The 10,922-nt window shown below is 44.0% G+C and overlaps 1 protein-coding gene across 1 annotated transcript; it reads right to left on the bottom strand.

Annotated features, from left to right (window-relative positions):
• Window positions 1-4,571: 4,571 nt before the first annotated feature.
• LOC104601251 (ammonium transporter 1 member 3-like) lies at window positions 4,572-6,270 on the bottom strand. Its single transcript, XM_010264532.3, has one exon. The coding sequence runs from the start codon at window positions 6,136-6,138 to the stop codon at window positions 4,747-4,749; it is 1,392 nt and encodes a 463-aa protein (XP_010262834.1). The 5' UTR covers window positions 6,139-6,270; the 3' UTR covers window positions 4,572-4,746.
• Window positions 6,271-10,922: the final 4,652 nt, after the last annotated feature.

The raw sequence follows: 10,922 nt of genomic DNA, 5'->3' as shown, positions 1-10,922 counted from the left end.
GCTGAAGTGACTGATGAACTTAATGACGTTTTGCTTTTCCACAAAAACACAAAGCAAAAAATCAGTTCTCGTGTGTTGCCGTTAATCCCTCACCTAATTCTGAATTTGTCAAATATTTGGGTCAATTCTATGTGTTATACTTACAATCATGCTCACATCATTTCAATATTTAGAAAAAATAATTCGCAGCTGAGATAAGTTGAAAGCATGGTTTAATTTGCGCCATTTCTACATTATTTAGTCATCAAACAAGACTCAGTTTGGAAAGTTTGGAAGGAGTATAAATACAAATATGCAAAATGCAAAACTTTGTATTTTATAGGGAAAATTCCCGATAGGTACCCTGTATTTTAGGTCGAGTGTCAATTTAGTACCCAAAATTTAAAACATGATAATCTAGTATTCGAACTATCATTTTGCAACGATTTAGTATCCGGCGTTAATTCATCGTTAGCTAGAAGACAAAAAGACCTAATTACCCATCAGTTATTTCGAGCAATGCATGAATTATAGACCGAAATTACGAAAAAGACCCATCAACAATTCACTTGACAAGATTTCGGTTATTTTGCGCACAAGTTCGGTTATTTTGATAGAACTGATGAATTCCTGGCGTTCGACAATGATAAGTTTTCTTTGTCCCATTGAAAGTTATAAAAATCATCATCAATTTCAAGTAAGAATAGGAGATCATCGTTCTGTTCTATTCCTGAAATTAGTAAAGAAGAAGAAGAAGGTCCAGGCGTAGGCATGCTCAGACCCTTTTTCCTCATTTGCAACCGATGATGATCCTGATCAGCAACCTGGGTGATTGAGTCACCGCATGCACCATTTTGAAGCATCTCAACAAGAGATGCTTTAATCGACGTCCTCTCCCAAATAGCCCTTCAACTGCACATAGTCCACTCTTCAAACTGGTTATGTTGGCCTTGTGCATAGACATTTAGAGGTTCTACGACAAAGATAGGAGTTTCTTGATTCTCCACTGTCACAGTTGGATATTCTTGAAACTCCTAGACCGATTGGCTTCTACGTGTTTCCAAAGACTAATCACGATCAAAGACCATATTGGCGGCTTTCTTTTTCTGATCATATTACTTACCCTAATTATTATTTTTGTGATGGGTGATTCCACAGAGCACCCAATGTTCGAACTGTGACGGTTGGGCATTATTGACAAGGTTGTATTCATGCATGATCCAACTCATCTTGGTTGCATCTTTGCTACTTTTTTTCTCACCATTGAACTAATAGAATACAAGTGTCTTTATCCGCTCCACCAACATTCTATTCTCATAGATTTCCTCATCCGCCATGGTTGCCTTCTAAAACCCTCTTCCTTCTCGTAGATTCTTGACCACTCGATTTGGCTATGATCCATTCTCCGACTTCTTTGACATGTACGTGAAGTAGTAGTGTTCTTTGATCTCCTCGCCACCACCATCCGTGCATGGAAGAAACTAGGGTTCAACATCGTACACATCCACTTCCATCACAACATCTGAACTAAGTCTCTTTCCGATGACCTTGTTTCGTAAGTAATGACAAGCGAGTTCTGACTTGGTCGGAAAGAACTTGTATCCCGCTATGGGATTATACCATTGCTAGTAGAACCCATTAATTTTTCCTATAACAAGGAAAGAAAGTAGATGAGAAATTCTTGAGTCGATGCTCAAAAGCTTTGATACAGCAATCAGTCGGAAAGAACGTGTCTTTTGAATTTGAAGAGTTTTGCATCCAAGTTGGACATGAAAACCAACCCCCAAGCATACACACTAGTTAAGCAATCTAATCGTAAGGAGTTGGGACACTCACTCCAAGTTTAGACAAATGCCAAGCGATCTTCTCGAGCTGCACATTCGGAATATCTCCCGCACTTTGGGAAATGTTCCAAAAACACAATGAGATATGAATGTGAGGAGCGCTCTGTGAGGAGATCCCAATTCCTAAAACCACTCCTTTCTTACTTAAAGAGGATAAGATACAACATTTGTTGTTATGTCATTAATTCTGGTTCCGGTTAATAATTGGGTCGGGACTGAGTTTTGTTATTTCCAACCAATTCCTACTCAAGAGTCAAGCTCGTAAGCAAATAACTAATTCGAGCTTCCCTTAGAGTTCGAATTCAATTACGATTTGGTTCTAGCGACAGCATTCACTTAACAAGATTTCAGTTATTTTGCGCACATTTTCCGACGAAACATTTTGCGCACAATTCTAATCTGAAACACCTTTCGATTTAGATTCCACCAAAACATTTTCAGATCATAATTGTGTGCGGTTCTGAAGCTAAACCTTGGTCCCACCAACTCTGATGCCTCTGAAAAGATGGCTATAGATGAAGTCTATGTACGGTTCTAGAGTGGAGCCTATATGAAAACTCCATCAGAACTATGCATGGTTCTGGAGTGGAGCCCGTACGAGAACTCCATCAGAACTGTGCGTGGTTCTGGAGTAGAGCTCGTATGAAAACTCCATCAGAACTGTGCGCGGTTATAGAAAACTCTATCAAAACTGTGTGTGGTTATAGAGATGTTGGGGGAGTTGGGGCAGACATATGTTAAGGGGTGAAGCTTTCCACCTTTCTTCGTAGTTCCTCTTCTCTGTCGTTTCTTCAACCGTGTTTGAAGAGAAAGGGATGGAATGGGCGTGCATGGAATGAAAAGGAAGGTCGAAGTTGAGTGAAATCTCCTCTCCTCTCTCGTTCGTTCAACCCAGATTTAAGTCTAAAGGGGGAGTTGAATGAAGTCTCCTTTCCTCTCTAGTTTGTTCAACTTAGATTGAAGAGAAAAGGGGATTAGGGAAATAGGAAGAGAAAAGGGTAAAATGGTCCATATTTTTTTTATAAAGGTTAGTTTTGGTATTTTGAAAATAGTTAACCCACGCATTATATCACGTGATTCTTCTAACTAACGGTGAGTTGACACCGAATACTAAATCGTCGCAAAATGAAAGCTCAAGTACTAGATTGTCATGTTTTAAAGCTCGGGTACTAAATTGGCACTCAACCTAAAGTATAGGATACCTATTGGGAATTTTCCCTATTTTATATCAAGGTTATCAAAACTGGATCGGACATGGAACTGTTTTGACCATCGGCTTCTGGGTCAAACAGTTTGATCGTCTAGTTAAAATGGATAGCTCGTTTTGATTTAAAAAATAATTAAAATAAAAAATGGTCAAAACCATTATCCAGGTTGACGTGTCAACAATTCAACCACCCATGTCAGTAGATTTGGATCCTAATCAAATTAACGGTTTTTTATCCAAAAATGGTTTTAGGGTGAAATGGAACTAGTTGCCTAATTGTCTTAGGTCAACCAGATACATATAAAACATATATCTGTACCATACATATTTGTATTTGTACTCTTTTCCGATCTTAGGCTCAGTTTGGAAGGAGTACAAATATAAATTTGTAGTGCAAAACTATGTATTTTATATTATTTTATATGGATTAGGCTCAGTTGGAAGGAGTACAAATGCAAATATATAGAGTGCAAAATCTTGTATTTTATATTATTTTATATGTATTGCACTGTACATATTTATATTTGTACTCCTTCCAAATTAAGCCTAAAATTCAGAAGCGGGAGAAGGAAGATAAGAAACTCTGGATAATCTAAAATTTGACCACTAAGAGCCCATCTGTATGCATAAAGCCTCTTCCTGCTGGCATACCAAAAAATGTGGAGTTCAGAGTCCTATTAGATATTTCGGATTCATAGTGCAAGCCACTTTTGGGGGGACCACAAAGCCAAATTGACAAGAATCACAGGATTGAGATAATGTGGATGTATTGTGGGTTGGTTAGTAATCCGTCTGGACTATTAATTACTTGAAAACCAAAATTGGAGCCCAGCAGTCGGGACAATTTTGTATCATCCATGTCTTAGAAAATGAACATGACCTCGAAATGTGGGGGTCCATGTAAAGTGTTTCGCTCTCTTAATTTGTATCAGCCTAAACCTTATGTGTTTGGTTAAATGCACGAGAGTGTAAATGTAAAAAATGTAAATTTTTGTTTAATTTTATTTTGGGTTTTATTTTATTCTGTTTTATGTCTTAATTTACTTCGTACTATAATCATTTATAATGTAAAAAATAGGTCAGAATTTACACTCCAATCATTTGCACTGTCATGGTTTTGCATCAGTGCAAATTTATTTGCATTGCAACTAAATACAGAAACAGAAATAACCATTGGTTTTCGAACTGTTATTAGACAACCAGACTGTTTGGCCCAAAAATAATCTAAGCAACGAGTTCCATTTCTTCCCTGAACTGAATTCATTTGCCAAAAATGTTGATTTGGTCAATGAACTGTTGATCCAAGTGGTCAAACCGTCAACCTATTCAACCTGGACAATGGTTTTAGGCCATTTTATTTTATAGTTTTTTAAATTGCAATGGACCATCCATTTTGACCGGGAGCGATTACAGTTTTTTTTTTTTTATTTTATACAGTGAAGCACATTGAGCTCTAAATTACACCCCCAATATGTATTATGATTTTGTTTTCCAAAAGAAAATCGACTACTACAATTACAGCCCCAATTGCATTTCAATGTACTAGTACCAAAAGGGTATTTCCCTTAATTACTGTTGGAATAATTGTTCAACATTATTGCATACTACATGTAATAAAGATAAAACAACAGAACAAATTCAAAAGAGAAAATTCCAGCAATATCAATGTTGATGAATGAAGATATGAACAATCTAAAGGCACAATGACAAATGTTGTCATTCCGTTTGCACATATTCCGCATAAAACCGAGGATAGTTCTCTGGGTTGGCGACGTAGGCATAGCCTCCATGGCTGGAGATGTCGAGTCCGGCAGTTTCCTCATCCACCGATATTCTTAGAACCCTGAGCTTTTTAAGAGCATAAAACAGAGGACCCATGGTAATACTGACCCAAGCAACAATCACCAAAACTTCCATCACTTGGGCCCCAAACAGCCCCCAACCCCCTCCCAACAGAATCCCATAGGGACGGGTAATGCCACTCTCCCCTGAGTCATAAGCTTGAATCACAAATTCTCGCTTAGCAAACAGCCCTGTGAATATAAGGCCCCATGCCCCACATCCACCGTGCAGCTGTGCCGCCTCTAATGGGTCATCGAAATTCAGTTTCAGTGCGACCATATTGAGCACAATCAAGACCCAAGCAGCGACGAACCCACACACAATTGCAGCCCATGGCTCAACCACTGAGCAGCCCGAGGTGATGGCTACAAACCCACCAAGCACCCCATTACACACATCCAAAGCATCCCAATGTCCCACTATTAGCCTCCGTCCGAATAAAGTCACTACGCCGGCCATTGAGCCGGCTAGCGTCGTCGTAACAGCAGTCCGGCCAACACCAGTCCAGTTGCCTTGATCAGTCGTGTCAGGATATGGAACCAGCACCTTATCAAACGAACCTGGATTGAATCCGAACCAGCCGAACCACAGTAAGAACGTCCCAAGCACCACCAGAGTGGCGTTGTGGCCACGCATTGGCACGGGTTTGCCGAAGGCGTCAAACCTCCCCACTCGAGGGCCTTCAATCAACGCACCCCACAACCCAGCAATTCCACCGACCAGGTGTACTACACCGCTCCCAGCAAAATCAATGGCGCCGGAGCCAAACAACAACCAGCCGGTCGAGCTCGCACTTAGCCAACCACTGGAAGACCAAACCCAGTGGGCGACAATTGGGTAAACAAAGCCGGTTAGGAAGAAGGAGTAAACAAGGTATGCTCCGAACTGGGTTCGCTCAGCAATGGATCCACTGGTGATTCCGGCGACTGCAATAGCGAAAGCCCATTGATAGAGAAAGAAACTGTAGTCGTAGGTGTTGTTGGGAATGTCTTTGAGTGCGAAATAGCGAGAACCTATGAAAGGGTTGGAATCGGGGCCTACACCGAAGGCAAAGGCGAAACCGAAGAGGTAGTAGGAGATGCTCCCCACCACAGCGTCGACCACATTGGTGAGCATTATGTTCATGGTGTTCTTAGCTCGTACTGAGCCCGCACAGAGCATGGCGAAGCCAAGCTGCATCACGAACACCAAGTAAGCTGAGAAGAGAAGGTAGATAGTGTTGATTGAATCTGCAACACTGGTTTCCCATGATGCCTCCATCACCATGGATGCCGGTACAGAGAGAGAGAGAAATTAGTTGAAGCAAACAAGGAAAAATGAACTTGGCAGGTTGCTAGCAAGGTTTCATTCATATCGTCACTTGACTGGTAGTTAGCGTTTCCATAGCCACCCGTTTTTGGTCGTTTTGTGGATAGTCATTCAAAATCTTTATAAAAATATCAAATGCATTATTGTACTGAGTCTACTAGAACTTGAAACCCTAAACTCGCTCGTTTCCACTCGGATGATTGGTCCTGACCGTGTTAAACTCTTCTGTTTGATGACTTTGGATCATGGCTTTTGGATGTTTCAGCTGGGTTGTGGGTTTCTTGGAGAACGGTTCCCCAATCCGAGTTGGAGTAAAATTTACTTTTCCATCTACTACATTATTGATTTTAGCCTTTAATAAATCCAATGACCTTGCTTCACAGCTGTGGTATTGGTACATCTTATTAAATGGGAATTGATGGGAACTGGGCTCTGGGTCCGGGCGCCAGAACCTCTAGTTAAAGTCTTGGGCCCTCAAAATTTAACACGTGATCGATAGGGTCCGTTTGGTTGGTATTTAGAATTAGTATTAGAATCACAGTGGGAGTGGTTTATTCCTATAATTTGTTGGTCAAGACAGAAATTGGAATCAAAATTAGAATTGGAATAAATTGGAATGGGATTTCATTTTTAAGAAAGAGGAAAGGAATAACCATTCCTTTAAACAGAAAATGTCATTTCAGCAAAAATAATAATAAAGTTCCACTTTCACTCAACCAAACAATTAGAATCAGAAAAATCAATTCCAGACCCTTATTCCTATGAACCAAATTTGATATCAAAGCCTATCATTTGATGGATCCAAATGAGAGAGGTCTTACACCAAACTGATTTTTAGAGTTAAAAATAGAACTTTTTGAGCTTACACACATTTTGGATGATACTCTGAACTGATTTTTTATCCAACTAAAATGAGCAAATTTTTTTTTTTTTTGGGCAAAAACGTTCATTAATAAGAAAACAGCCACAGAGTACAAAAAGATATCACAGATAAGGTCTAATTAAGTTTCGGTTGGCCAGATCTTGTATCCACCCAGGTGAATCTTGGGCAAACAATCCAGACTCGCATGTGAGCAACAACATTACAAGATCTATTTACATGATTAAAAGAAATTGCTAAGTCTTCATTCAGTAACTTAATGTCCAAGCATAGAAAGTTTGCATCTGAGACCAAGTCTAAGTTTCCTATCTTTAGAGCATGCACCAGAAGGATCGCCATTGCTTCATCAAGAATGGGAGACGAAGCTGTTGATTTGCCAAAAACTGCAGTTATAAGTGCACTAACATCATTCCTTAGAACTGCACCAAAACTTGAACTGTCAGGACACAAAAAACTCCCATCCACATTCATCGTGAGCTTCCCTATTTCTGGTGCTTTTCAAAAAGAAGATTTCCTTTCACTCAGGTTTGGATGTTGATGATGCACGATCCGGTCGGTCCTAGTTGTCGGTAACCTTGCCCTTGACGGAGCGGGAGATGCCTGAAACAGGGAGGAAACAAGAGATTCCCGGGGGAGGAACCCGATGGGTATGCTCTAACGCTCAAGTTAGCACTCTTTAGAAATCAAGGAATATGAGAAATTCTCTTAGACCAGAAGGCGCAAAAGTATCAGTTACCTTTATTCTAGGGGAATAGGGCCTTTTATAACCGCCCTGGTGCACTCACTCCCAAACCTCTGCCAGATCGGGTGTAACCGCCTCTGCAGGGGCAGACATAACCGCCACTATCCTCTCTGTCGAAGCCGTCTCTACAATGACTGAGATGGCGGTAGCAGCTAGCCGTTGGAGTGTGGTTGTCATGTGTCAGATCCCTAATCAGTCAAGCGCGTCGCCTCAGAATACGGACTTCTTTGGTGTCAGGTACGGTCGTTCAGTCATGTAACCAGGAGCCGAGGTGTCGGAGTGGTGCACGGGGTGAAGTCTTGAGTTCGGACAGGGGCGTGGCCCGGATTGACTCGAGGTGGGTCAGTCTGGGCTTTGCCTTTCGTGGTGTTCCTTGTAGGGCTTAGGATTTCTAAGGAAAGCTCGGGTTCTACCTTCTGGGAAGCATGGGTTCTCTTTGGGGAGCTCGGGGCCTCTCCTTGGGGAGCTCGGGCCTCTTCTTGGGCTATGGCTATGTCATTGTGCCGAGCTGACGCTCCTGCCAGGTCATACCCGGTTGCCTCCACCTGTCACGCGGCCAAGGGTCGGGTCAAATCTCCCTCCATCAATTGCCCCCACTCCCCGTGCCCGGGGTCCCGACCCGAGTGGATTTTCCTCGTGGCGCACTTCATCCAGCTCGGTGACCCTCCGGTCTGACCCGCTTATGCCTTTGGCTCGGTCAGGGTTAGCTCGGCTCGACCAAGGGTCAACCCGGGTTGCGTACAGCTCACGCGCGGACGTCAAACAATTATTAGATTTCGGATGTCAAAAATTCGCGCTAAACTGATTTCACCTCGGGGGTCGTGCAGCCGGTTTTCCTGAGAGTCGTTGGATGGCTTTGATCTTGGTCGTTGATGCGCGGGTACAGCGGCTATAAATAGTCGGGGTCCTGGTCACTTTTCCCTCGCCATAGTCTTCAGCATTTGTTCTTTGAGCTCGCGTCCAAGGTCTTCAGCTTGCGTCACTTTTCCTAGTCCGGTAGATTTTCCTTGGTGAGTCCCCTTAGCTTTTCTTTTAATTCCTTTCGTTTCAATGTCTAGTTTGGGTAGCTTAGATAGACTTCTAGGAGAGCCTAAGGTGTGGACCTCAGCTCGGGCTGCTTCTTTCGACAGCCTTCTGGATGAGCCGAAGGTAGGGACTTTAGTTCGGGTTACCTTTGGTAGCCTGGCATCCACTTCTCGTCGAGTTCGGATGTCAGATAAGTTCGGACCTTCTACAATGACGTCTGAGAGACTTCGGTCTCTGGTTCGTTAGTTCAACCTGCCCGAGAAGTACACCTATAGTTTACCTACGGACGACTTCCCTTGGGAGCACGGTCCAGATGAGATCGTGATTTTCCGGGAGCAGCTCGTCGTCGGACTGCGCCTTCCTCTTCATTCCCTTATCGTCGAGGTCTTGAATCACTTCGGCGTCACCGTTGGTCAACTCCACCCAAACTCCATCCGCAACGTCGTTGGGACCATCTCCCTGTGTTGTGAATATGTCCTCCCACTAGACTTAGAAATTTTCTCCGCCCTCCTCACGATTAAGAAGCATGCGAGCTTCCTCCCCAAGCACAGGCAGGCCTATTACTTGTCTCCTCGCCCAGGATTTAAACTTCTACACGAGCTTCCAAATAAGGTCCCAGCGTGGAAGCGGGACTACTTTGTGGTCCGAAGTGCTACGAGGTGGCCATTCCCCACCCACTGGAGGGCGACTATTCACGACCCCGATGCCATGTTAGACAAGGACATGGCGGAGATCTTCCAGTCTTGGGTCCAGCCTGGGTTCGAGTGCAAAGATTACCTTACGGAGGCTAAGCTTATCCAGGCCGGTCTGAGTTCGGGTAGGTTTCTTACTCAGATGATTTTTTTTATTGATATCGAGCTATTTTCGCATGTGTCATGGAGCAGGAGAAGACCCGTGGCGACAACTTGCTCGACGGGATGAAAGAGGAGAAAGCAGGTCACTAAGCGGGCTCGCATCGAGTCTCCTCGGGCGGTGGAGCCCGAAGTCCCAAGCCATCCTCCAGTCATCGACCTGGAGTCTCCCAAGGAGCTCGAGGTGGTCGGACCTGCTCCGGAGGTTGCGGTGGAACCCGATGTTGCAGAGGCTCAGAACGTCGATACTACAGAAGCTTCCCACACTCAGACGGTATTCTCCAGCTCGGCGAGCCAGGAGAGGGTCGGTAGTGTGCTGACACCGAGCTGTGCTCTCCGTAAGAGCAAAAAGGTCGTCTATCCTGCGGAGGTTTTGGAATGGGCTGACCTTCTTCCAGGTCACATCGGCGCACGCGCTGCGTCTCATGCCATGGTGGTAAGTCGAAGTGGTTTCCCTTTGTGTTTTTCCTGTGCTTTTTTATTCTCTTCTTGTCGTACTGACTTGTTCTTGCTTGGCAGGTAAACTCCTCCATCCACGCCCTAACTATTCAATCGGAGAGGAACCTGAAGCGGCCTCAAGCTGCTGAATAGGATTCCCGTGCAGCGCAAACCGAGCAGAGGATAGCTCGGGAGCGGATCTATCGTCTCGAGGGTGGCACTTCGGCTCAGAAGAATGCCATCGAGACCTTGACGTCGAAGAAGGTCGCAATGGACCGTGAGTTGGAGAGGCTTCGGAGTGAGAACGGGGCCTTGAGGCTTGTTGTAAAGCACCTCGCGAACTCAAAAGGGGTCTTGGAGCATGAGGTGGAATACCTTAAGGCCGATATCAAGGAAAAGTCCGAGATCTTCTTCCAAGCCATCGAGGATACTAAATTGAAGGATGTCAAAGACTATATCGCATCGGAGCGCTTTGACGACCTGATGGTGGGCTCGTATCGGAGGGATTTCAAGTTGAGCAGGTGGATGATAAGGCATAAGTACCCCGGACTCGACACTTGTGCCATAACCACCTCGCGCACTACTCCAGAGATGGCTCTCGCGGCTGGCGACGATCCAGACTCCGAAGATGAAGCAGACACCCCGAGTGCCGCCGAAGTTCCTTCTAATGTCTTGGGCGAGGGAGGTGTGCCTCCGAAGTGATATGTGTCGAGCCTGCGAGCTCGTTTTTTCTGTCTTTGCATTAAATCGATTGTAAATGAAACATTGGTAATGAAATACCCTTTTTGGCTAAGTGTTGTGCACT

Source organism: Nelumbo nucifera, chromosome 2 (assembly GCF_055504915.1).
Source record: "Nelumbo nucifera cultivar China Antique chromosome 2, China Antique-T2T, whole genome shotgun sequence".
NCBI lineage: Eukaryota > Viridiplantae > Streptophyta > Magnoliopsida > Proteales > Nelumbonaceae > Nelumbo > Nelumbo nucifera.
The sequence above is the reverse complement of the archived record's forward strand: the minus strand, read 5'-3'. Positions and strand labels throughout refer to the sequence as shown.